The sequence below is a fragment of the Patagioenas fasciata genome, chromosome 26 (genome assembly GCF_037038585.1).
Source record: "Patagioenas fasciata isolate bPatFas1 chromosome 26, bPatFas1.hap1, whole genome shotgun sequence".
Lineage (NCBI taxonomy): Eukaryota > Metazoa > Chordata > Aves > Columbiformes > Columbidae > Patagioenas > Patagioenas fasciata.
Window position 1 is genome coordinate 3076193 of NC_092545.1, and position 21632 is coordinate 3097824.

The 21632-nt window shown below is 63.6% G+C and overlaps 2 protein-coding genes across 3 annotated transcripts; one reads left to right on the forward strand and one right to left on the reverse strand.

The window, feature by feature from the left end:
* The first annotated feature begins 964 nt into the window (after positions 1–964).
* Positions 965–5523, forward strand: MAT2A (methionine adenosyltransferase 2A). Its single transcript, XM_071799270.1, has 9 exons — positions 965–1157; positions 2538–2615; positions 2698–2820; positions 2895–3007; positions 3087–3230; positions 3308–3526; positions 3602–3784; positions 3859–3992; positions 4302–5523. The coding sequence occupies exons 1-9, from the start codon at positions 1067–1069 to the stop codon at positions 4402–4404; spliced, it is 1188 nt and encodes a 395-aa protein (XP_071655371.1). The 5' UTR covers positions 965–1066; the 3' UTR covers positions 4405–5523.
* On the reverse strand, positions 5492–21551 carry GGCX (gamma-glutamyl carboxylase). 2 transcript variants are annotated; one of them, XM_065856595.2, is made up of 15 exons: positions 21440–21551; positions 21142–21366; positions 20356–20514; positions 18535–18700; positions 17087–17165; positions 16909–17015; positions 14657–14820; positions 11971–12233; positions 10202–10333; positions 9023–9174; positions 7921–8090; positions 7715–7845; positions 6076–6223; positions 5805–6000; positions 5492–5729 (listed from the first exon to the last, which is right to left on the reverse strand). In XM_065856595.2, the coding sequence occupies exons 1-15, from the start codon at positions 21453–21455 to the stop codon at positions 5579–5581; spliced, it is 2259 nt and encodes a 752-aa protein (XP_065712667.1). In that variant the 5' UTR covers positions 21456–21551; the 3' UTR covers positions 5492–5578. The 2 variants fall into 2 exon arrangements, with proteins under 2 accessions (XP_065712667.1, XP_071655370.1); XM_071799269.1 differs by having other exon boundaries at positions 21431–21470.
* Between the last annotated feature and the right edge of the window lie 81 nt (positions 21552–21632).

Below are 21632 nucleotides of genomic sequence, written 5' to 3' on the forward strand. Positions count from 1 at the left end.
TTAGGGTACGGGGTGTCTATCTGTCCTGGGAATGTGGGTCCCAGCTGTCTGTCTGTCTGTCCTGGTGAGGGGGTTCCTGGGTGCTTGTCGGCCCTGGGTGTCTGTCTGTCCTGGACGCAGGGATGTCAGCTGTCCGTCTGTCCTGGCCCTGCGGGGTCCCTGACCCACACCCCGGCTGTGCCCTGGGGAGCTGGGGCGGCTCCAGCGCTGGCAACACCAGTGCCCGGTTGCATCAGGTGCCAAAGGGCCACGGGCCTCCTGCCCTGGGTGCGGCCCCTGCCCCGCTGCGGCCTCAGCCCCGCCTTGCCGGCCGCAGCGCCCGGGCGGACCCGCAGCCCTGGTACCGGCTGCTGGGCCGGGCCTGCCCCTGCCCCCCGGCTGTGCAGCTGCCCCGTTATCACAAGATGGCGGCGGGAGGCGTTGGGATGGGGCAGAAGGCGGCGGGGGGGAGTTAGGGGGGCGACGGCGGGGCCGTGCGGCGGCCCGGGGCGGGCGGCGGGGCAGGGGCGGCCGGTGGCGGGGCCGGCGGGGCCCGAAGGCCGCACAATGGCGCGGCCGCTCAGCGCGCAAGATGGCGGCGGCAGGGAGGGGCCGTCCTCACCGCCCGCGGGCGACGCACCGCGCATGCGTGCGCTTGCCGCCTCGCGCCGCCGGGCCGCGCGGGAAGCTCCACGCGGCCGCGCCGGGGGGAGCGGCGGGAAACGCCGGTTCCCGCCCGCCTCGCCGCGCCCCGAGGGAAGGCGGGACGGCTCTGCTGCCCTCTGGGGCCCGCTCGCTTCCCGGCTGGCCGCGGCGGGAATCCGGCAGCTGCGGCGGGGATGGTCGCGCTCGGCGTTACGTAACGCATCTCCCCCGCAGGCCGGCAGTGGTTCCGTCGCCCCGCCCCCGCGGCCCGTTCGGCGTCTTCTATTGGTAGGAAGAGGGAGCGGGGCGGGGTGAGGAGAATATAAATGGAGGCTGGGCGGCGGGTGCCCCACTCAGTCTGTTCCGGCCGTTATCGGGGTCTGCTCTTGCTGCGCTCCCGCCTGCCCGCGCTCCCGCCTGTCGCCGCTCCGCCTACTCAGCCATGAACGGGCAACTCAACGGCTTCCACGAGGTGTTCATCGAGGAGGGCACTTTCCTCTTCACCTCCGAGTCCGTGGGCGAGGGGCACCCAGGTGCGGGCCGAGGCGCGGCGGCGAGCGCGCAGGCGCGGCCCGACGGCGCGGGGCCGCCTCCGGGCGGGCGGGGGAAGCAGGGGGTGGGGGGAGAGGGGAGGGGGCGCGTCCGGGGGGTGGAGGTGGGGAGGGGTCGGACAGGTTGGGGGGAGGGGGTGGTGATGCCACCGGGCGCGCGCAGCGCGGGGTCGCGCGCGCCGCATTGCGGGCCCCGGCGCGCACGTGCTTCCCGCGTGGGGCGGGCGGGGGCGGGTGGGGGGGGGGGACACGGCGCGACACGAACCGGGGATGGCGGGGACGCGGGGGGGGTCGCACCGGGTGACGCAAGGACGGGGGGGGGCGAGGGGGCCGCCGTGACTCAGCCGTGACTAAGCAGCTCCCGGAGGGCAGCGGGAACGGGGCGGGGGGGAGCGGGGCGATGTGTCCCCAGTTCCCCCATCGCCGCAGGTGCCCCCCTGGGGACACTGGGGCCGTGACAGGCCCGGAGGAGGGACACCCCCCGCCCGGGCAGGCACCAGTGGGGCGCCACCCTCCGGGCACCCCGAGCCCCCGACGGGGATCCCCCGTGTTCCCCCAGCACTGGGCACCCTGAGCTCCCCCCACCCCGGGGGTCCCCAGACGTGTCCCCACGCAGCAGGAGGGTGGGGACCCCTATGGGTGCTGTTGGGGACCCCCGGGCTGTGCCTGACCCCCATCCCTTTGTGTTCACATGACATGTGGACCGCTGCTCGCACCCGTTGCCCACACATCCCAACCGCCCATCCTGCTCCATCACCCACACCCACACCACCCATTGGCGTCACCAAAGCACCTTTGGGGCTCCCCACCCCGCTGAAGGACTCGTTGTCCCTGAGATAACGCGCTGGGGCGAGGGAGCGGGAGTTGAAAGGTCCAATCCTGTGCCCTTTCACCCTGAGCCGCAGCCGGCGGAGCCGCCTTCCCCATCCTCCCCTAAATCCGGCCTGAAAGGTCGCGGCCAAGGACGGCGGCGGTGCTGGGGATGCCGCTGATTCACCGCCATGGCCCCCGGGGAGTGCGGGAGGGAGCTCTGCTGCTCCCAGAATAACCCAGCGCGGAACTGGGGGGCTCTGGTGATGCGGTGGGGGTGCCGGTGCCCCTCGGCGATGCCGTAGGTAGCTGAGCCCAAGCCCTGACCCGGCTGTAACTGGAGCTTAACTGGGAAATGCCTGGAATTCCAGGCTAATAACCCGGCGCGGGGACAAGGCGAGCGCTGTGTGACCAGGAGGCTTGTGCTGGATCCCGGCTTAGTGCAGCCCGGCGGTGCCAGGGCCGGGTGCAGGAAGGAAGGGCCGTGCCGGTCCGTGCCATTCTGTGCCGTTCTGTGCTGCGCCGCCCTGACGGCCACTGTCCCCTCCCCAGATAAAATCTGCGACCAGATCAGCGATGCTGTCCTGGATGCACATCTCAAGCAGGACCCCGATGCCAAGGTGGCCTGTGGTGAGTGGCTCCCCGGGGACACGCAGTGACATCGGCGCCAGGCTGGTGACACCAGCGCTGACGTCGTCCCCTTTCCCATCAGAAACGGTGGCGAAGACGGGGATGATCCTGCTGGCCGGGGAGATCACCTCGCGGGCTGCTGTTGACTACCAGAAAGTTGTGCGGGACACCATCAAGCACATTGGTTATGATGACTCTTCCAAAGGTACGCGCTGGGGGTCACCTGCTGTCACCGTGGGGTTTGTCACCCGCGCTCACCGTGTCCCCTGTCCCCCCCAGGCTTCGACTACAAGACGTGCAACGTGCTGGTGGCCCTGGAGCAGCAGTCGCCCGACATCGCCCAGGGCGTCCACCTGGACCGCAGCGAGGAGGACATCGGTGCTGGCGACCAGGTGAGTCCCCATGGCCCCTGATCCACCGAATTGAGCCACAGGGACCGTGGTGTCACCGTCCCCCGTCCGTGTGCCGCAGGGGCTGATGTTCGGCTATGCCACGGACGAGACAGAGGAGTGCATGCCGCTCACCATCGTCCTGGCGCACAAGCTCAACGCCAAACTGGCCGAGCTGCGGCGGAACGGGACCCTCCCCTGGCTGCGCCCCGACTCCAAGACGCAGGTGAGGACCCCAAAACGCTTCATTTTGTCCCCAAAACCGCTCCCTGGCGCCCCCTGACCCCGCGGTGTCCCCGGCAGGTGACGGTGCAGTACATGCAGGACCGTGGTGCTGTCATCCCCATCCGCGTGCACACCATCGTCATCTCGGTGCAGCACGATGAGGAGGTGTCGCTGGACGAGATGCGGGATGCGCTCAAGGAGAAGGTGATCAAGGCCGTGGTGCCGGCCAAGTACCTGGATGACGACACCATCTACCACCTGCAGCCCAGCGGCCGCTTCGTCATTGGCGGCCCCCAGGTACCGATGCCGCTCCCGGGGTCGCGGGGACACCGCGGTGCCGGTGGCGCAGCCGTGACGCTTTGTCCTTTGCAGGGAGACGCCGGTTTAACCGGCCGCAAGATCATCGTGGACACGTACGGGGGCTGGGGGGCCCACGGCGGCGGCGCCTTTTCGGGGAAAGATTACACCAAAGTGGATCGTTCAGCCGCCTACGCCGCGCGCTGGGTGGCCAAGTCGCTCATCAAGGCCGGGCTGTGCCGCCGGGTGCTGGTGCAGGTGGGTGTTGGGGCTCCCTGCTTTCCTTGGTGTTTTAGGGGGCCTCTCTGGGGTTAACCGCTGCCCCCCCGCAGGTCTCGTACGCCATCGGGGTGTCGCACCCCTTGTCCATCTCCATCTTCCACTACGGCACCTCGCAGAAGAGCGAGCGGGAGCTGCTGGAGATCGTCAAGAAGAATTTCGACCTTCGCCCCGGGGTGATCGTCAGGTAACGGGGTGTGGGGGGGACGCACAGGCAGTTGGGGGGACACTGGGGGCGGTGGCAGCGTTTGGGGGTCCCCAGCCCACGGTCACCGCCTGGTGAGACTGGAACCGGCCCCGCGAGGAGCAGGAAAAAGCCGGAGGATAAAGCGCTGTGGGGCGCAGACAGGGGTGAGTATCCAATTGGAGCTTCTCCGGAGCTTATGGGGTGGGGGGAAGCTCCAAAACCGCCCCCCGGGAACGGAGAGGGGGCAGCAGGGACGGGGCGACCACGGCCGGGCCCCCCGTTTGTGACCCGCGCCCCGTTGCGTTGCAGGGACCTGGACCTGAAGCGGCCCCTGTACCAGCGAACCGCCGCCTACGGCCACTTCGGCAGGGACGGCTTCCCCTGGGAAGTGCCCAAAAAGCTCAAATATTAACACAAAACCGCCTTGTTCGGGCTTTTTCCCCCCATTCCCGCGGGCGTAGGCTACAGAGAAGCTCGCGGGCTCTGGGGGAAAGAGCTCCCGGCCCCCTCCCCGTGTCCCCCGGCCCCCGTTTTTCTCTCTTCTCTCTGTCTCTCCATCGTTTCGGTTGCGTGGGGACCACGCGCTCGTGCCTCTCCCCGCCGAGCCCTCCGCCTTCTTTTTAGACAAAAATCCTCGTGCGACGTCTGAGCTCAGAGACGACAAAAAGCCCCCCCGAGCGCTCCCCCCCCGACCCCACTGTCCCGCCAAGGTGGGGCGGGGGGGGACACATTTGGGTCCCCCCTTCACCCGCTCCCGGGATCTCGCTGGTGCTGGTTTTGTTCTTAACCCACGTTTTAAACCTCTCGGAGGACGCACGTTTTTTAGCGGGGGGGTGGTGTTAAAGCCTCCCCCCCCACCCCGTGCAGGTTTGGTACTGGAGGAAACATTTTATGGTTTTTGGTGATTTTCTAAGCAAGCCGAAGTGACTCCAAACTGCACAACCCCCCCTATTCCCACCTCGGCGCCCGGGGGGGGCTCAGCCGAGTGTTCTTGACATATTTTTTGGGGGGGGAAAGGGGAGATTTTTTGGGCCCTTCATACTTGAACGTTCTTGTTTTGTTTTCTAGCGGTGTATTTATTGTGTGCTGAGGTGCGGGGTGTGATACAGAGAAGCCCCCGGGCTCAGACGGCAGCTCTGGATTTTCCAGAAAGCCCCCCCCAGCACCCCCACCCCCCTCCAGCCACATTTCCCCCCCACCACGAGGCTCAAAAAGCCTCCAAATTGGGGTAAAAAAGGGGGAAATGGGGTTTTTGGGGCCGCCAGCCCCGGGACGCGGCGCATTTGGCCGGTGTGGTACAGAGAAGCCGGCTTGTTTACTGCCCGTCCCGGGGGGGCCGGCGCCCCCAAAACGGCCTCGGTTGGGGTTTGGGGTGATGGTTCAAAGGGCTTTCTCCTTTATTTTTTTTTTTTTTAATTTTAATTTCTTTCTTTTAATATTTTTCTGGAGGTTTTATTACATTTCATTTCGATCTCACCGATTCCAAAAAAGAAACCAAGTTGAAAATAAAACTGCTGGGTTTAACCGTAAACCTGCCTGAGTTTGGATGTGCGTTGGCTTAAAAAATAGGGGGTTTTTGGGGGTGTTCAGAGCTCGGGGTCCCCCCCGGCGCCATCCTCGGGCCGCCCCTCCTCTTCCTCGCCGCGCCAGTTGGCGAACGTCACCTCCCGCGCCAGCTGCTCCGGCGGCGGCCGCCCCAGCGCCAGGTTGCGCAGGGAGATGAGCGTCATCAGGGCGCTGCGCGGGGAGCGGGTTAACGATTTGTGATGAAATTAAGGGGTGGGGGGGAAAAGGGGTGATTTTGGGGCTGACCTGCGGCGGAACAGGTAGAATTTGCGGCGGAGGAAGCGCAGGAGCCGCGGGGCCAGCCCGGCCTCGCGCCGCCGGTTCTGCTGCTCCAGCCGCTGCTCCCAGCGCAGAAACGTCGCCACCAGCGGGTCCGCGGTGACCCCGTTGGGAACCGGCTCCCCCAACAGCGGCCGCAGCTCTGGGGGCAGCGGCTCCGTCTCTGCGGGGAGGGCGGGGGGCTCAGAGGGGGTTTTGTGGGGGAATTCGGGGGGTCCCCGGTTCCCCCCGCGCTCACCGGTGCCGTTGCGCAGCCGGTCCCGCAGCTCCCGCAGCCGCGTCAGGTTCCGCTCCAGCGTCACGGCCGTGGTGTTGATGTACAGGTACATGTAGCACGAGGGCTCTGGGGACACCGTGTGCACCTTGTGGTACTGGCCTGCGGGCAGCTGGGGACACGGGGGGGTCGGCAGTCTTTGGGGACCCCCCCTCGAGCCCTCTGTGTGTCACCTGTGTCCCCTTGTACAGGGAACCGCTGAGGTTCTCCACCAGCACCTCCCTCACATCACCCTTTGGGGACCCCCCCCAACACATTTTAGGGATCCCCACAGCACCCTTTGGGGACCCAGGGCAGTGAGCAGACTTTGGGGACCCCCGGGACCCCTCTGTGTGTCCCCTGTGGTGTCACCTGTGTCCCCTTGTACAGGGAACTGCTGAGGTCCTGCCCCACCAGCACCTCCCTCACATCACCCTTTGGGAACCCCCCCCAACACATTTTGGGGATCCCCACAGCACCCTTTGGGGACATGAGGGGGTGAACAGACTTTGGGGACCCCCTGGAGCCCTCTGTGTGTCCCCTGTGGTGTCCCCCATGTCCCCTTGCGCAGGGAGCAGTTGATGTTCTGCTCCTCCCTCACATCACCCTTTGGGACCCCGCAGCACCCTTTGGGGACCCCACAGGACCCTTGGGGGACACAGCGGGGAACAGAAGCCTTTGGGGACCCTCACAGCACCCTCACACACGGGACCCCCCCCCCGTGTTCCCCCCTCCATGGTGTCACCTACATCCCATCGTGCAGGGAATCGCTGAGGTTCTGCTCCACCAGCTCCTCCCTCCCATCACCCTTTGGGGACCCCCCCCCCCCAGCAGCCTTTGGAGACCCCCAGAGCACCTTTTTGGGGATCCCCCAGATGCCCCCACATCGCCCCTCCCAGTGTCACCTACATCCACATCCCATCACCCAGGGAGCAGCTGATGTTCTGCTCCACCCTCACATCACCTTTGGGGACCCTCCCCAGCACATTTTGGGGACCCCCACAGCACCTTTCGGGGACATGGGGGGGTCAGTAGACTTTGGGGATCCCCCAGCCTCCCTGTGTCCCCCTCGCAGTGTCACCTACATCCCGTCACAAGAACTGCTGAGGTTCTGCTCTGCCCTCACGTCACCCTTTGGGGACCCCCAGCAGCTTTTGGGGACCCCCCCCCACAGCACCATTTGGGGACACGGGGGGGCCAGCTGACTTTGGGGACCCCCCCACGCTCCCCGGCCCAGCACCTTTTGGGGACACCCCATGTTCCCCTCATATGTTTCACCTCCATTCCACCACACAAGGAGTAACTGATGTTCTGCTCCACCAGCTCCTCCCTCACGTCACCCTTTGGGGACACCCCCAGAACCCTATGAAGACCCCCCCCCAGTACCTTTTGGGGCCCTCCCCAGCACCCTTTGGGGAGACAGTGGGGGGTCACCAGACTTTAGGGACCCCCAGAGCACCTCTGGGGACCTCCCAGCCCCACTTTGTCCCCTACGTCCCCTCACACAGAGAGTGGTTGATGTTCTGCTCCACCAGCACCTCCCTCACCTCACCCTTTGGGGACCACCCCCAGAACCCTTTGGGGACCCTGGCAGCACTTTCTGGGGACCCTCCCATGCTGTCACCTGCATCCCGTCCCCCTCACGCAGGGAGCGGTTGACGTTCTGCTCCACCAGCTCCACCAGCACCTCCCCGCGCAGCACCCGCAGGCTGGTGTTCCCCAGGTCCTCGCTCACAAAGTTCTCCAGGTGCAGCCCTGGGGGGGACAGAGACACAAAACAAGGGGTTCAGCCCCCCCAAAATATCCACGTACCCCCCCATGACCACATACCAGGGAAGTCTGCGATGAAGACGGCGTCCGTGTGTCCGTCCAGCTGGCTTTCCAGCTCCTGCAGCCGCTCCCGCCAGGGCGACAGCTCCAGCAGCAGCGGCAGCACCCACGGCGTGGGCACCCACGGGGACCAGGGCGCCCGCACCACGTCCACGCGTGGGTCCACCAGCCTGGGGACACATGGGACAGCACAGGATCACAGGATGTCAGGGGTGGAAAGGCCCTGGAAAGCTCATCCAGTGCAATCCCCCATGGAGCAGGAACACCCAGCTGAGGTTCCACAGGAAGGTGTCCAGGCGGGTTTGAATGTCTGCAGAGAAGGAGACTCCACAGCCTCCCTGGGCAGCCTGGGCCAGGCTCTGACACCCTCACCGGGAAGAAGTTTCTTCTCAAATTTAAGTGGAACCTCCTGTGTTCCAGTTTGCACCCATTGCCCCTTGTCCTGTCACTGGTTGTCACCCAGAAGAGCCTGGCTCCATCCTCCTGACACTGCCCCTTTAGATCTCTGTAAACATGAATGAGGTCCCCCCTCAGTCTCCTCTTCTCCAGCTCCAGAGCCCCAGCTCCCTCAGCCTTTCCTCACACGGGAGATGCTCCACTCCCTTCAGCATCTTGGTTGCCCTGTGCTGGACTCTCTCCAGCAGTTCCCTGTCCTTCTGGAGCTGAGGGGCCACAACTGGACACAATATTCCAGGTGTGGTCTCCCCAGGGCAGAGCAGAGGGGCAGGAGAACCTCTCTGACCTACTGACCACCCCCTTCTAACCCACCCCAGGTACCATTGGCTTCCTGGCCACAAGGGCCCAGTGCTGGCTCATGGTCACCCTGCTGTCCCCAGGACCCCCAGGTCCCTTTCCCCTACACTGCTCTCTAATAGCTCATTCCCCAACTTACACTGGAACCTGGGGTTGTTCCTGTCCACATTCAAGACTCTACACTTGCCCTTGTTCTATTTCATTCAAAGTTTCCCTGCCCAACTCTCCAGCCTGTCCAGGTCTCTGATGGCAGCACAGCTTCCAGTGTCACCACTCCTCCACTTCGGTGTCACCAGCAAACTTGCTGACAGTCACTCTATTCCCTCAGCCCACCCAGGACCCCCCGCACCTCTGCTGGAAGCGCTCGTTGATGGACACCCAGATGTCGAAGTAGATGCGGGGCTGGGACACGTTGTAGCGCGGGAGCAGGTGGCTCAGGCAGGTCGCGTACTGCTTGAGCATGTCGGCGTGGTCCTTCCAGCGCCGTGTCTGCGTGAACACCTGGGGGGCCGGGGGGCCTGAGTCTGGGGGGGCCCGGGGGGGGCCTTTGTCCAGATTTGGGGGGTCTGAGAGTGCCGTGATTGGGTTGGAAGGGGTTTTGTAGGGGGTTTAAGGGGATCCGGGTGCCCCTGTTTGGTCTGGGTGGTGATCTGGGGGGGGCTTTGTACACAGTAGGGTTTTGGGGGGGGGGGAGTTTGGGTGGCCCTGTCCAAGTTGGGGGTGCCTGGGTGGGGTGCCCAGGGTGGGGGGATGTGGGGGTGCCCTTGTGCAGGGTTAGGATGCTTTCGGGGGTCCCCACACAGTGTGGGGGTGCTCGGGGAGGGGGCACTTTGATGGCGGGGTCTTCGTGCCCCCCCCAAGTATGGGGGTGTTTTGGGGGAGCTCTCTGTCCAGATTAGGGGGTTTGGGGTGTCTGGGTGCCCCTATCCAGGCTGGGGGTGTTTTGGGGGGTTTATGGGGTCTGGGTGCCCCTATCCAGGCTGGGGCTGTTTTGGGTGGTATAAGGGGGTCTGGGTGCCCTTGTCCAGGCTGGGGGTGTTTTGGGGGGGGGCTCTGTCCAGATTAGGGGGTCTGGGGGTGTCTGGGTGCCCCTGTCCAGGCTGGGGATTATTTGGGGGGGTTTATGGGGTCTGGGTGCCCCTGTCCAGGCTGGGGGTGTTTTGGGGGGGGGGGTCCTCTGTCCAGATTAGGGGGTTTGGGGGTGTCTGGGTGCCCCTATCCAGGCTGGGCGTGTTTTGGGGGCTTTGTGGGGTCTGGGTGTCCCTGTCCAGCCTGGGGGTGTTTTGGGAGGTTTATGGGGTCTGGGTGCCCCTGCTTGGCTGAGGGTGTTTTGGGGGGGGTCTCTGCCCAGATTAGGGGGTCTGGGGGTGTCTGGGTGCCCCTGTCCAGGCTGGGGATGATTTGGGGGATTTATGGGGTCTGGGTGCCCCTGTCCAGGCTGGGGGTGTTTTGGGTGGTATAAGGGGGTGTGGGTGCCCCTGCTCGGCCGGGGGGTGCTCGGGGTGCTCGGGGGGGGTTTGGGGCTCACCCCCGGTTTCAGGTACCCCCGCTCCCCGGTCACCCCGTCCCGATAGGTGATCTTGACGTGCTGGTGGGAGCGGGAGTGAACCATCATGTCCCAGGAGTAGCCATAGAGCCCGTTGGTCCAGTTGTTGTAGCCCTGGAGGGGGGGGGACAGGACACATTGAGGGGGTGACAGCGATGACAAGGGGATGGGGACCCCGCTGTTCCCCCTCCTTCCAACATCCCTGTGCCCCCCACCCAAAATTACATCCCCAAAATGCCCCCACCCCATGTCCTAAGAGCCCCCTCATGTGCCCAAAAATGACCCCCCCGACCCCCAAATGTCCCCCCCGTCCCCTAAAGTCCTTCCCCATGTCCCCAAAAATGACCCCCCCGCATCCCCCAAATTCCTTCCACATCCCCAAAATGCCCCATGTCCCCCCAAAAATGCCCCTCCTACATCCCCAAAATGCCCCCCAAAATTACCCCCATCCTCAAAATGCCCCCATGTCCCCTAAAATTATCCCCCCCATGGTCTCTAAGTGCCCCCCATCCCCAAAGTGCCCTCCCCATGTCCCCAGAATTATCCTTCCCATCCCCTAAATGCCCCCATGTCCCCAAAAATGCCCCCAAAATGCTCCCCAGGTCCCCAAAAACACCCCCACATCCACCAAAATTACCCCCCCATGTCCCCAAAGTGCCCCCCATGTCCCCAAAATTGCCCTTCTCATCCCCCAAATTACCCCCCCATCCCCAAAATGCCCCCATGTCCCCCAAAAAATTCCCCAAAAATGGTCCTCAGGTCCCCAAAAATTACCCCCCACGTCCCCAAAATGACCCCCCCATCCCCTAAAGTGCCCCCCACATGTTCCCAAATTGCCCCCCCATGTCCCCAAAATTACCCTTCCCATCCCCTAAATGCCCCCATGTCCTCAAAAATGCCCCTAAAATGCTACTCAGGTCCCCAAAAACACCCCCTACATCCCCCAAAATTACCCCCCCGTGTCCCCAAAGTGCCCCCCCCACCCCCAAAGTGCCCCCCATGTCCTCAAAGTGCCCCCATGTCCCCAAAATTGCCCTTCCCATCCCCCAAAATTACCCCCCCATCCTTAAAAATTACCCCCCCATCCCCAAATATCACCCCCAAAGTGCCCCCCACCCCCAAAGTGCCCCCACATGTCCCCAAAGTGCCCCCATGTCCCCAAAACCGCCCTTCCCATCCTCCAAAATTACCCCCCATCCTCAAAAATTACCCCCCACATCCCCAAAATAAACCCCACCACGTTCCCAAAGTGCCCCCATGTCCCCAAAATTGCCCTTCCCATCCCCAAAATTACCCCCCCATCCTCAAAAATTACCCCCCACATCCCCAAATATCACCCCCAAAGTGCCCCCCCCACCCCCAAAGTGCCCCCACATGTCCCCAAAGTGCCCCCATGTCCCCAAAATTGCCCTTCCCATCCCCCAAAATTACCCCCCACATCCCCAAATATCACCCCCAAAGTGCCCCCCACCCCCAAAGTGCCCCCCCATGTCCCCAAAGTGCCCCCATGTCCCCAAAATTGCCCTTCCCATCCCCCAAAATTACCCCCCCATCCTCAAAAATTACCCCCCACATCCCCAAAATAAACCCCACCACGTTCCCAAAGTGCCCCCCATGTCCCCAAAATTGCCCTTCCCATCCCCAAAATTACCCCCCATCCTCAAAAATTACCCCCCACATCCCCAAATATCACCCCCAAAGTGCCCCCCCCCATGTCCCCAGAGCGCCCCCCCACGTCCCCCGTGTCGCACCGGGGTGACAAAGTGCGAGTAGGGCAGGAAGAGCTGCTCCAGCACGTAGAGCACGGTGAAGGCGGCCGCCAGGTGCTGCCGGGGCCGCAGGGCCCCCCCGGGCCCCCCCCGTGGGCTGTAGCAGCAGTCGGGGCTGCGCTGGGGGGGCCGGGAGCTGGGGAGCCCCCCCCGCAGACACGGGGGGCAGCGCTGGAGCAGCCAGCGGGGCCAGCACGGCCGGCAGAACAGGCTGCTGCTCAGCAGCATCGTGTACGGGAACATCCCTGGGGGGCACGGACCCCCCAGCGGGGGGCAGGTGGAGATTAGGGGGGGTTTGGGGGGGTCTCTATGTAGATTATGGGGGTCTGGGTGCCCCTGTCCAGGTTGGGGATGTTTTGGTGGAAGTTTGGTGGGGGGGGGGTTAGGGTGTCTGGGTGAGCCTGTTCAGCCTGGGGTGATCTGGGGGGGATCTGGGTGTCCCCACCCAGGCTGGGGGTGATGTGGGGGTCTCTGTGCAATTTATGGAGGTTTTGGGGGGTCCTTTGTGCAATTTAAGGGGGTTTGGGGGGGTCTCTGTGTAGATTATGGGGGTTTTGGGGGGGGTCTCTGTGCAATTTAAGGGGGTTTTGGGGGGTTCTCTGTGCAGATTATGGGGGTTTTGGGGGGGTCTCTGTGCAATTTAAGGGGGTTTTGGGGGGTCCTCTGTGCAGATTATGGGGGTTTTGGGGGGTCCTCTGTGCAGATTATGGGGGTTTTGGGGGGGGTCTCTGTGCAGATTATGGGGGTTTTGGGGGGGTCTCTGTGTAGATTATGGGGTTCTGGGTGCCCCTGTCCAGGCTGGGGATGTGTTGGTGGGGTCTTAGGGGGGTTCTTTCTGGGGGGGGTTAAGGGTGTCTGGTTGCCCCTGTTCAGCCTGAGGTGCCCTGGGGGGGTCTCTGCAATTTATGGGGTTTTTCTGGGGGGGGGGTCTCGGGGAGAACTCTTTTTTTGGGAGGGTTAAGTGTGCTCAGGTGCCCCCACCCAGCCTGGGGGGTGTTTTGGCGGGGGTCTCTGTGCAGATTATGGGGGTTTGGGGGGGGTCTGGGTGCCCCTGTGCAGGTTGGGGATGTTTTGGTGGAAGCTTGGGGGGTTGGTTTAGGGGGGTTTAGGGTGTCTGGGTGAGCCTGGTCAGCCTGGGGTGATCTGGGGGGGATCTGGGTGTCCCCACCCAGGTTGGGGGTGATGTGGGGGTCTCTGTGCAATTTATGGAGGTTTTGGGGGGGCCTTTGTGCAATTTAAGGGGGTTTGGGAGGGCCTCTGTGCAATTTAAGGGGGTTTGGGGGGGTCTCTGTGTAGATTATGGGGGTTTTGGGGAGGTCTCTGTGCAATTTAAGGGGGTTTTGGGGGGTTCTCTGTGCAGATTATGGGGGTTTTGGGGGGTTCTCTGTGCAATTTAAGGGGTTTTGGGGGGTTCTCTGTGCAGATTATGGAGGTTTTGGGGGGGGGTCCTCTGTGCAGATTATGGGGGTTTTGGGGGGTCTCTGTGCAATTTAAGGGGGTTTTGGGGGGTTCTCTGTGCAGATTATGGGGGTTTTGGGGGGGTCCAGGTGCCGCTGTCCAGGTTGGGGGTGTTTTGGTGGGGTCTGGGGGGGGCTTTTTAGAGGGGTTTAGGGTGTCTAGGTGACCCTGTTCATCCTGGGGTGATCTGGGGTGGTCTGGGGGGGGTCTGGGTGCCCTCACCCAGGTTGGGGGTGTTTTGGGGGGGTCTCTGTTCAGATTATGGGGGTCTTGGAGGGGTCTGGGTGCCCCTGTCCAGGTTGAGGATGTTTTGGTGGGGCCGGGGCCGGGGCCGGGGCGGGGGGGGTGGGGGGCGCTTTTTGGGGGTTTTAAGTGTGCCCAGGTGCCCCACCCCAGCCTGAGGGTGATTTGGGGGGGTCTCTGTGCAGATTATGGGGGTTTTGGGGGGATCTATGTGCAGATTATGGAGGGTTTGGGGGGTCTCTGTGCAGATTATGGGGGCTTGGGGGGTTCTCTGGGTGCCCCTGTCCAGGTTGAGGGTGTTTTGGTGGGGTCCGGGGGGGCCTCTTTTTCGGAGGGGGAGGGGGGTAAGGGTGTCTGGGGAGATCTGGGTGCCCCCACCCAGGTTGGGGGTGATGTGGGGGTCTCTGTGCAATTTATGGAGGTTTTGGGGGGGGTCTTTGTTCAGATTATGGGGGTTCTAGGGGGGTCTGGGTGCCCCTGTCTAGTTGGGGATGTTTTGGTGGGGTCTAGAGAGGCCTCTTTTTGGGGGAGTTTAAGGGTGTCTGGGTGCCCCTGTTCAGCCTGGGGTTGCTCTGGGGGCGTGGGGGTGTTTTGGGGGGGTCTGGGGTTGTTCTGGGGGTGTTTGGGGGGGTCTGGGGGTGCTCAGGGGAGTCTGGGGTGTTTTTGGAGGGTCTGGGGATGCTCTGGGGGGTCTGAGGGTGCTCTGGGGGGTCTGGGGGTGCTCTGGGGGGCTGTAGGTGTTTTTTGGGTATCTGGGGTGCTCAGGGGGGTCTGGGGATGCTCTGGGGGCTCTGAGGGTGCTCTGGGGGGTCTGGGGGTGTTTGGGGGGGTCTGGGGGTGCTTTTTGGGGGTCTGGGGGTGCTCAGGGGAGTCTGGGGTGTTTTTGGAGGGTCTGGGGATGCTCTGGGGGGTCTGAGCGTGCTCTGGGAGGTCTGGGGGTGTTTTTTGGGGGGTCTGGGGGTCTCACCGATGCTGAAGAGCTGGGAGTTCATGGTGTGGAAGTAGGTGGTGAGCAGCAGCCCCAGCGGGCGGGAGGCGTCGAAGAAGAGCAGGAACCCAGCGGAGAGGTCCAGCGCCAACCCCCCCCCGTGCACCACCAGCCGGCTGGTCAGCGCCTCCGACAGCACCAGCCTGCGGGGGCCTTCCTCAGCACCGCCCTCCTCATCCTCACCCTCCTCACAGCACCATCAGCAGCATCCTCATCATCCTCGCCTTCATCAGGGCTCCTCATCCTCACCCTCATCATCATCACCTTCATCAGTGCCCTCATCTTTACCCCCCTCATCATCATCACCTTCATCAGTGCCCTCCTCCTCACCTTCATCCGTGCTGGCATCCTCAGCATCATCATCCTCACCTTCATCAGGGCTCCTCATCCTCACCCTCATCATCACCATCACCTTCATCAGTGCCCTCCTCCTTACCTTCATCCATGCTGGCATCCTCAGCATCATCATCCTCATCTTCATCAGGGCTCCTCATCCTCACCCTCATCATCGTCATCACCTTCATCAGTGCCCTCATCCTCACCTTCATCCATGCTGGCATCCTCAGCATCATCATCCTGACCTTCATCAGGGCTCCTCATCATCATCACCTTCATCAGTGCCCTCATCTTCACCCCCCTCATCATCATCATCACCTTCATCAGTGCCCTCCTCCTCACCTTCATCCGTGCTGGCATCCTCAGCATCATCATCCTCATCTTCATCAGGGCTCCTCATCCCCACCCTCATCATCATCATCACCTTCATCAGTGCCCTCATTCTCACCTTCATCCATGCTAGCATCCTCAGCATCATCATCCTGACCTTCATCAGGGCTCCTCATCATCATCACCTTCATCAGTGCCCTCATCTTCACCCCCCTCATCATCATCATCACCTTCATCAGTACCCTCCTCCTCACCTTCATCCGTGCTGGCATCCTCAGCATCATCATCCTCATCTTCATCAGGGCTCCTCATCCCCACCCTCATCATCATCATCACCTTCAGCACTGCTCAGCATCCTCACCATCAGTGCCTTCATCCTCATCATCATCATCACCACCTTCCCTAGTGCTCTTCACCCTCCTCATCCTTACCGTCCTCACCCTCACCTTCATCAGTGCTCAGCATCCTCACCATCAGTGCGCTCATCCTCAGCATCATCATCCTCACCAGTGCCCTCAGCAGCAGCAGCACCAGCATCATCACCACCTTCCCCAGTGCTCTTCACCCTCCTCATCCTCACCTTCTTCAGTGATCAGCATCATCTTCATCATCCTCACCTTCATCAGTGCCCTTCTCCTCATCATCCTCACCAGTACATCAGCAGCATCAACATCATCACCTTCCCTAGTGCTCCTCATCCTCACGCTCATCATCATCACCTTCAGCACTGCTCAGCATCCTCACCATCAGTGCCCCCATCCTCAGCATCATCATCCTCACCTTCATCCATGCTCTCATCTTCAGCATAATCATCCTCACCCTCATCATTATCACCCTCACCATGGCTCAGCATCATCATTATCATCATCACCACCTTCCCTAGTGCTCCTCACCCTCCTCATCCTCACCTTCATCAGTGCCCTCATCCTCAGCATCATCATCACCTTCACCAGTGCTCAGCATCATCAGCATCATCACCTTCCCCAATGCTCCTCATCCTCACCTTCATCAGTGCTCAGCTGCCTCATCCGCACCTTCATCCACGCTCTCATCCTCAGCATCATCATCATCACCTTCCCCAGTGCTCCTCATCATCTTCCTCATCCTCACCTTCATCAGTTCCTCAGTGTCATCATCCTCATCCTCTTCAGCATCATCTCCTTCCTCAGTACCCTCATCCTCACTCTCCTCATTATCATCAGTATCTCAGCATCATCTTCCTCAGCACCCTCCTCAGCTTAATCTTCCTCACCCCCACCCTCCTCATCCTCACCCCATCACCCTCCGCATCTTCACCCCTTGCCCTCTCCATCTCCTTCCTCAGCACCCTCCTCATCCTCACCCTCCTCACCTCACCCCTCAGCACTTTCCTCACCCTCATCATCCTCACCCCGTCCCTGTCACCTTCCTCAGCCTCACCCTCCTCATCCTCATCCTCACCCTGTCCCCATCACCTCCCTCATCCTCCTCAGTGCCTCCTTGGCCTCATCCTCACCCCCTTCACCCCCACCCTGTCCCCATCACCCTCATCATCTTCATCCCCCCACCCTCCTCCTCCTCCTCACCGGAATGGTGCGAAGAGCCAGTGCCGGGCCAGGGTGTTCATGGAGTAGCCGCCCACCCAGTCTGCGTCCAGCTTCTTCAGCCCCGCGATGAAGTACACGATGAAGATCTGGGGGGCACAGAGGTCAGGGGGGGCACAGGGGACCCCGGCGTTCGGGGAGGGGACACATGGGGACCCACCTGCGCACGCAGCAGCGCGTAGTTCCACAGCGGGACGTGCGCGTTGCGCTTCTGGGGACGGAACAGCCCGTCCACGGACCTGCGGGGACACGGGGGACATGGGGACAGGACACGGTCACCCCAGGGACACCAGGGTCACCCCTTGGGGACCCCTGGGATGTAGGGGACACCAGGACGACCCCATGGTCACCCCGCGGATGTGGGTGACACCGGGGTCTGTGCCACCACCCCATGGGGACCCTGGTGCTACAGAGTCTTTGTCACCCCATGGGGACACACAGTCAGGGGACCCTGGTGCTACAGGGGACACCAGGGCTTGTGTGACCCACTGGGGACACAGACCCAGGGGACCCTGGTCCTAAGGACACTGGGTCCTGTGCCACCCATTGGGTGACCCGCCCCACAGCGCCCCCAGCCTGTGCCACCTGCCAGCCTCAGTGACACCATTGTCCCCCACGTGTCCCCCCAGCACGCCGTGCCCTGGGGACACCCTGGGGTGCTGGTGACACCCCAGGTGACAGAGCCCACCTGTATCAGTTGGTGCCCATCAGCACCAGCTGCAACACTTCCCCCCATGTCCCCCCACCTCCCCGTGCCCTGGGGACCGTGGGGACATTCCAGTGACATCCTGGGGTGCTAGCAGTGGTGCTGGTGACATCCATGGTGACAGTGCCATGGCCACTCAGTCAACACCCAGCTGGAACATCGCCCCCTTGAGTTCTCTGTGCCCTGGGGACTCTGGTGACACCCCAGGGTGGCAGCGGTGGCAGTGCTGGTGACACCCATGGTGCTGGTGCCCACCTGTATGAGTTGGTGCTGATCAGCACCAGCTGCAACATGTACCCCCACCTCCCCATCCCCTGGGGACATCCTAGTGACACCCTGGTGACACTGCAGGGTAGCAGTGCTGGTGCCAACACCCACTCGTATCAGTCTCTGCCCAGCAGCGCCAGTTGGAACGTGTCCCCCCACGCCCCCCCCGCCATCTCTCTGTGCCCTGAGGACCATGGGGACACCTCATGGTGGCAGTGGTGGTGCTGGTGACACCCATGGTGCAAACACCCACTCATATCAACCTGCGCCCATCAGCACCAGCTGGAACGTGTCCCCAACGTCCCACCCATGCCCTGGGGGACCCTGAGGACACCCTGGGGTGCCAGTGGCAGTGCTGATGCCACCCATGGTGACAGTGCCCACTCGCATCAGTCCGCGCCCATCAGTACCAGCTGTAACATCTCCCCCCATGTCCCCCCAGCTCCCTGTGCCCTGGGGGACCCCGGTGACACCCTGGTGACACTGCAGGGTGGCAGTGGTGGTGCCAGTGCCCACTCGCATCAATCCACGCCCATCAGCACCAGCTGGAACATCTCCCCCGTGTCCCGCCATGTCCCCGTGCCCTGGTCCCCCCGTGCCAGCCGGTGCCACCGCGGTGGCCGTGCCACACGCACCCGTATCGGTCGGCGCCCAGCAGCGCCAGCTGTGTCCCCAGCAGCCCGTACAGGTACGAGTGGTTGTTCCAGGAGCTCTTGTCCAGCAGCAGCACGTACCAGTATGGGCCCAGGAAGGCGGCGCAGCTCAGGCGGTACCAGCACCCGGCCATGATGCCCAGCGCCCCTGCGGCACCCGCCACCTGTCCCTGTCACCGGCCCCTGGCCATCGTTCCGGCCCCAGCCCCCCCTGGTTCGCCCACCCGCGTCCCAGCGCCCCCCCGGTCCCTGTCCCCCGCCCCAGTGCCCACCCCTGTCCCATCCCCTGTGCCACGGTGGTGTCTGTCCCCACGCCGACCCTGGGGACTGTCCCTGTCCCAGTGCCACCCTCCACCTGTCCCCAGCCTGCCCTGGTTCCTCTCTTAGCCCTCGTCCCTGGGGTCCAGCTTGGTGACAGCCCCACCACAGTCCCTGTCCCCATGCAAGTCCCCATTCCCATTCCCCCCACTGCTGGTCCCCACCGTGGCTCCTGTCCCCATCCCATCCCTGTTTCTGTCCCCGTGTCACCCCCTGCTTGTCCCCATCTGTGTCCCCACCCTTCCTTGGTTCTCCTTCCAGCACATGTCCCTGTCCCCATCCCAATCCTTGTCCCCAAGACCATCCCAGTCCCTATCACCACCCCACTGCCCATCCCTGTTCCCATTCCCACCCCAGCGCTGGTCCCCACGGTGGCTCGTGTCCCCATCCCACCCCCGTTTCTGTCACAGTGCCACCCCCTGCTTGTCCCCATCCTTCCCCGCTTCCCCTCCTGGTCCCTGTCCCCACCTGTGTCCCCATCCTTTCCCAGTTCCCCATCCCAGTCTCTGTCGCCACCACAGCACCCACCCCTGTTCCTGTCCCCATGCCCCCATGTCCCCTGTGGCCACCTTGAGGACCTTGTACCCATCTTGGGGACCCAGTACTCAGCCTGGGGACCCTGTGCATTCCTTAGGGGTCCCGAGCTACCTTGAGGACCTTGTGCCCAACTTGGGGACCAAATACCCAGCCTAGGGACCCTGTGCCCATCCTGGGGACACTGTGTCACCTTGGGGGCCCTGTGTCCATCCTGAAGACCTTGTGCCCAGCTTCGGGACCCTGTGCCACCTCAGGGACCCTGTGCCCACCTTCAGGACCTTATACCCAACTTAGGGACCCAGCACCCAGCCTAGGGACTCTGTGCACTCCTTAGGGGTCCTGAGCCACCTTGAGGACCTTGTGTCTGTCTTGGAGACCCTGTGGCCACCCTGAGGACCTTGTGCCCAGCTTGGGGACCCTGTGCCACCTTGGGGACCACTCCAAGAAGCTTATGCCCAAGCAGGGACTTGGTGCCACCTCAGGGACCTTGTGCCCACCCTGAGGACACTGTGGCCACCTTGAGGACCTTGGACCCAACTTGGGGACCAAGTACCCTCCCTGGGGACCCTGTGCCACTTTAGGGGCCCTGAGCCACCCTGGGGACCCTGTGCCACCCTGGGGACCTTGTGCCCACTTGGGAACCAAGTACCCAGCGTGGGGACCCTGTGCACTCCTTAGGGGTCCTGAGCCATCTTGGGGACCCTGTGTCCATCTTGGGGACCCTCTGTCACCTTGGGGACCGTGTGTCACCTTGGGGATCTTCTGTCCACCCTGAGGACCTTGTGCCCAACTTGGAGACCGTGTGACCAACATGGGGACCCTGTGCCCAGCTTGGGGACCTTGTACCCAACTTGGGGACCAAGTACCCAGCCTGGGGACCCTGTGCACTCCTTAGGGGTCCTGAGCCACCTTGGGGACCCTGTGTCACCTTGGGGCCCCTGTCCGTACCCAGGAACATGACCGCGTACAGCAGGTACATCCAGTCGAGGGGCAGTGGCCGCAGGAACGGCAGCAGCGGGAACCGACAAACCTCCAGCCCGTCCAGGAAGCGCCGGTCCAGCTGCGCCAGCCCCCGCTCCTGCGGCACGTCCAGCGCCATCAGCAGCCCTGGGGACGGGACCAGGGGTTGGTGACCTGCACGGGGACCCAGGCGTCCGGCCGGACACCGACCCCCACCCCCGGTCTCTGCCTCGGCCTTTGCTCTGCTGCTGACGTGTCACGGCCCGGACGCCTGGGTCCCTGGCGGATGCCTGGGTCCCCTCTGGATGCCCAAGTCCCTCTGGCCGCCTGGGTCCCCCCCGGGATGCCTGGGTTCTCCCCTGGACATTTGGGTTCCCTCTGAACACCAAGGTCCCCCCAGGACGCCTGGGTCCCCCCGGTGACACCCCCTCAGATGCCTGGGTCCCCACCGGATGCCTGGGTCCCCTCCAAATGGCTGTGTCCCCCCCAGACGCCTGGGTCCCTTCAGTCACACCCTCCCTGGATGCCTAGGTACCTTCGGACGCCTGGGTCCCCCCGGATGCCTGGGTCCCCTCTGAACACCAGGGTCCTCCCAGCAACATCCTCCCGGACACCTGGGTCCCTCCCGGACGCCTGGGTCCCCCAGAATCCCCATCCCCCCTCCCAAGGCTCCTGAGCTCCCCGGAGCCTGGAACTCCCGGTGACCCCCGGTCCCTCCACTTCCCCCACAAAGGCTCCTGGTGTCTCCGGTGCCCCGATCCCCCGGTCCCTCACCGAAGCCGGCCCGGAAAGCCCCCAGCCCCGCGGGGTCGGTGGGCCGGTGCAGCAGCCGCACGAACCGGTCCCAGCGCGTCAGGTCCCGCAGCTCGAAGCCCAGGAGGCGCCGGGCCAGCCCGGGCTCGGTACCGGGGCCGGTTTTGGGGTCGGTACCGGGCGGTGAAAGGCCCGGGGGCGGCCCCGCCGCCTCTCCCCGCTCCGGCCGCCTCCGCCGCGCCGAGCCTGCGGGGTCAGAGGTCAGGGGTCAGGGGCCACACCGCTCGGGGACCCCAGCCCCGCTTCGTACCCTCCATACCCTCCGCCGCCGCCATCGCTCCGGCCCGGCCCCCCGGGAATCACGTGACAGCGCGGGGCGTGGCCACAGAGCGGCACCGCCCAAGCCTCACTGACTCCGCCCACACCTCATTGGCCACGCCCCTATACCTCCTTGACCCCGCCCACAGATCCCCGGGCCCGCCCCTGTCACCCCCAACCCCCGCCCATACATC

Bases quoted from the DNA above. Each gene is read 5' to 3' on its own strand.
- MAT2A (XM_071799270.1), top strand. From the start codon at position 1,067: ATGAACGGGCAACTCAACGGCTTCCACGAGGTGTTCATCGAGGAGGGC. The intron at 2,616-2,697 runs GTGAGTGGCTCC...CTTTCCCATCAG, and splicing joins CGATGCCAAGGTGGCCTGTG to AAACGGTGGCGAAGACGGGG. The intron at 3,993-4,301 runs GTAACGGGGTGT...GTTGCGTTGCAG, and splicing joins CGCCCCGGGGTGATCGTCAG to GGACCTGGACCTGAAGCGGC.
- GGCX (XM_071799269.1), bottom strand. From the start codon at position 21,455: ATGGCGGCGGCGGAGGGTATGGAGG. The intron at 9,175-10,201 runs GTGAGCCCCAAA...CCGGCCCCCCAG, and splicing joins GGGGGTACCTGAAACCGGGG to GTGTTCACGCAGACACGGCG. The intron at 6,001-6,075 runs GTGAGCGCGGGG...CCCTCCCCGCAG, and splicing joins CCGGCTGCGCAACGGCACCG to AGACGGAGCCGCTGCCCCCA.